At 66.8% G+C, this 1071-nt stretch overlaps 1 protein-coding gene across 1 annotated transcript in view; it reads left to right on the top strand.

Moving 5' to 3' along the window:
- ACA1_259550 (SNF2 family Nterminal domain containing protein) overlaps positions 1–1071 on the top strand; it is a gene marked incomplete at both ends in the record, with an annotated part of 13263 nt that overhangs the window by 5680 nt on the left and 6512 nt on the right. The window contains 4 exons of the mRNA XM_004333596.1: positions 35–212; positions 398–545; positions 646–817; positions 907–1028. Of these exons, the coding sequence (XP_004333644.1) occupies positions 35–212; positions 398–545; positions 646–817; positions 907–1028 (620 nt within the window). The remainder of the gene's footprint in view (positions 1–34; positions 213–397; positions 546–645; positions 818–906; positions 1029–1071) is intronic.

A 1071-nucleotide genomic window follows, 5' to 3' on the forward strand; every position in this document is an offset into this window, starting at 1 on the left:
GCACGCCTACGCGCTCTTCGCCCTGGTCCGCAAGAGCCCGGCCGCCGCGCTGGACGTGCTCGCCCGCTCGGTCGGCCAGTTCCTGACCCCGGGCCCGGAGGGGGCCAAGGAGCTCGCGCTGCCCCTCGCCACCGTCCGCTCGGTCTTCCACGCGCTTCTGCACCTGCCCGCGCCCGAGGGCCAGGCCCCGCTGCGTCTGGCCGCCACCAGCGGTACGACTGGGCGCCCTCGAGTTTCTCTTCTCTCCTCTTCCCTTCTTCCTCCACTGCTGTGGTTTTGCCTTGTGTTCTCATTTCGACCGTTGTGTTCTTGCGTGTGTGCGTGTGTGCGTGCGTGTGTCGTATGCGTGTGTGCGTGTGTGCGTGTGTGCGTGTGTGCGTGTGTGGTCGCCGCACAGCAGTGAAGGACCCGGAGCGGAACGTGCACTTGTGGCAGAACTTTTGCCTGTTCGAGAGCCTGTACGGCGCCTCCACGGCCAGATCTGCCTTCGAGGCCGCGCTCTCCGCCCTGCCGACCGCCTCCGACCGCCTGCCCATCTGGCACCAGTACGTGACTCAGCTCTCCCCTGACTTGGCTGTGACGTTGGTCGTGGCTGTGTCGTGTCGTTTGGTCGTGTCGTGGTCTCACCCGCCCTTCGCTCTCCAGGTACGTCGCGCTTCGTCAGGGAATCGAAGGCGCCGCCGGCGTGCAGAAAGTGGTGGACCTGCTTTCGCGCTGCTTCTCGGACGTGGCCACGCCCGCCGCAGCTCCGCTCCCTCAGCAGCTGCAGAGCCTTCACCCCTACGCCCGGAAGGTCATTCGCGACACCGCGCCCATGGTCCGTACCCACACTGCGTCGACTCCGCCCAGCCCAGCCAAGCCCAGCCCAACCTAACCCTCGATTGCGTGTGTGCGCGTGCGGCGCAGTCCTACGCATGGCACGGCCTGTTGCTGGAGTCTGCGCTGGCCGGTCTGCACCCGACGCAGCGAGGACCCGTCCAGCGTGCCGTGCTGCAGATCATCCCGGCCTACACGCTCCTCTCGTTCTCGTACGCTCTGTCGCCCCCCCTCTTCTCTCTTCTCTCTTCTCTC

This window comes from Acanthamoeba castellanii, assembly GCF_000313135.1.
Source record: "Acanthamoeba castellanii str. Neff unplaced genomic scaffold scf7180000084769, whole genome shotgun sequence".
NCBI classification, from domain to species: Eukaryota; Discosea; order Longamoebia; family Acanthamoebidae; genus Acanthamoeba; species Acanthamoeba castellanii.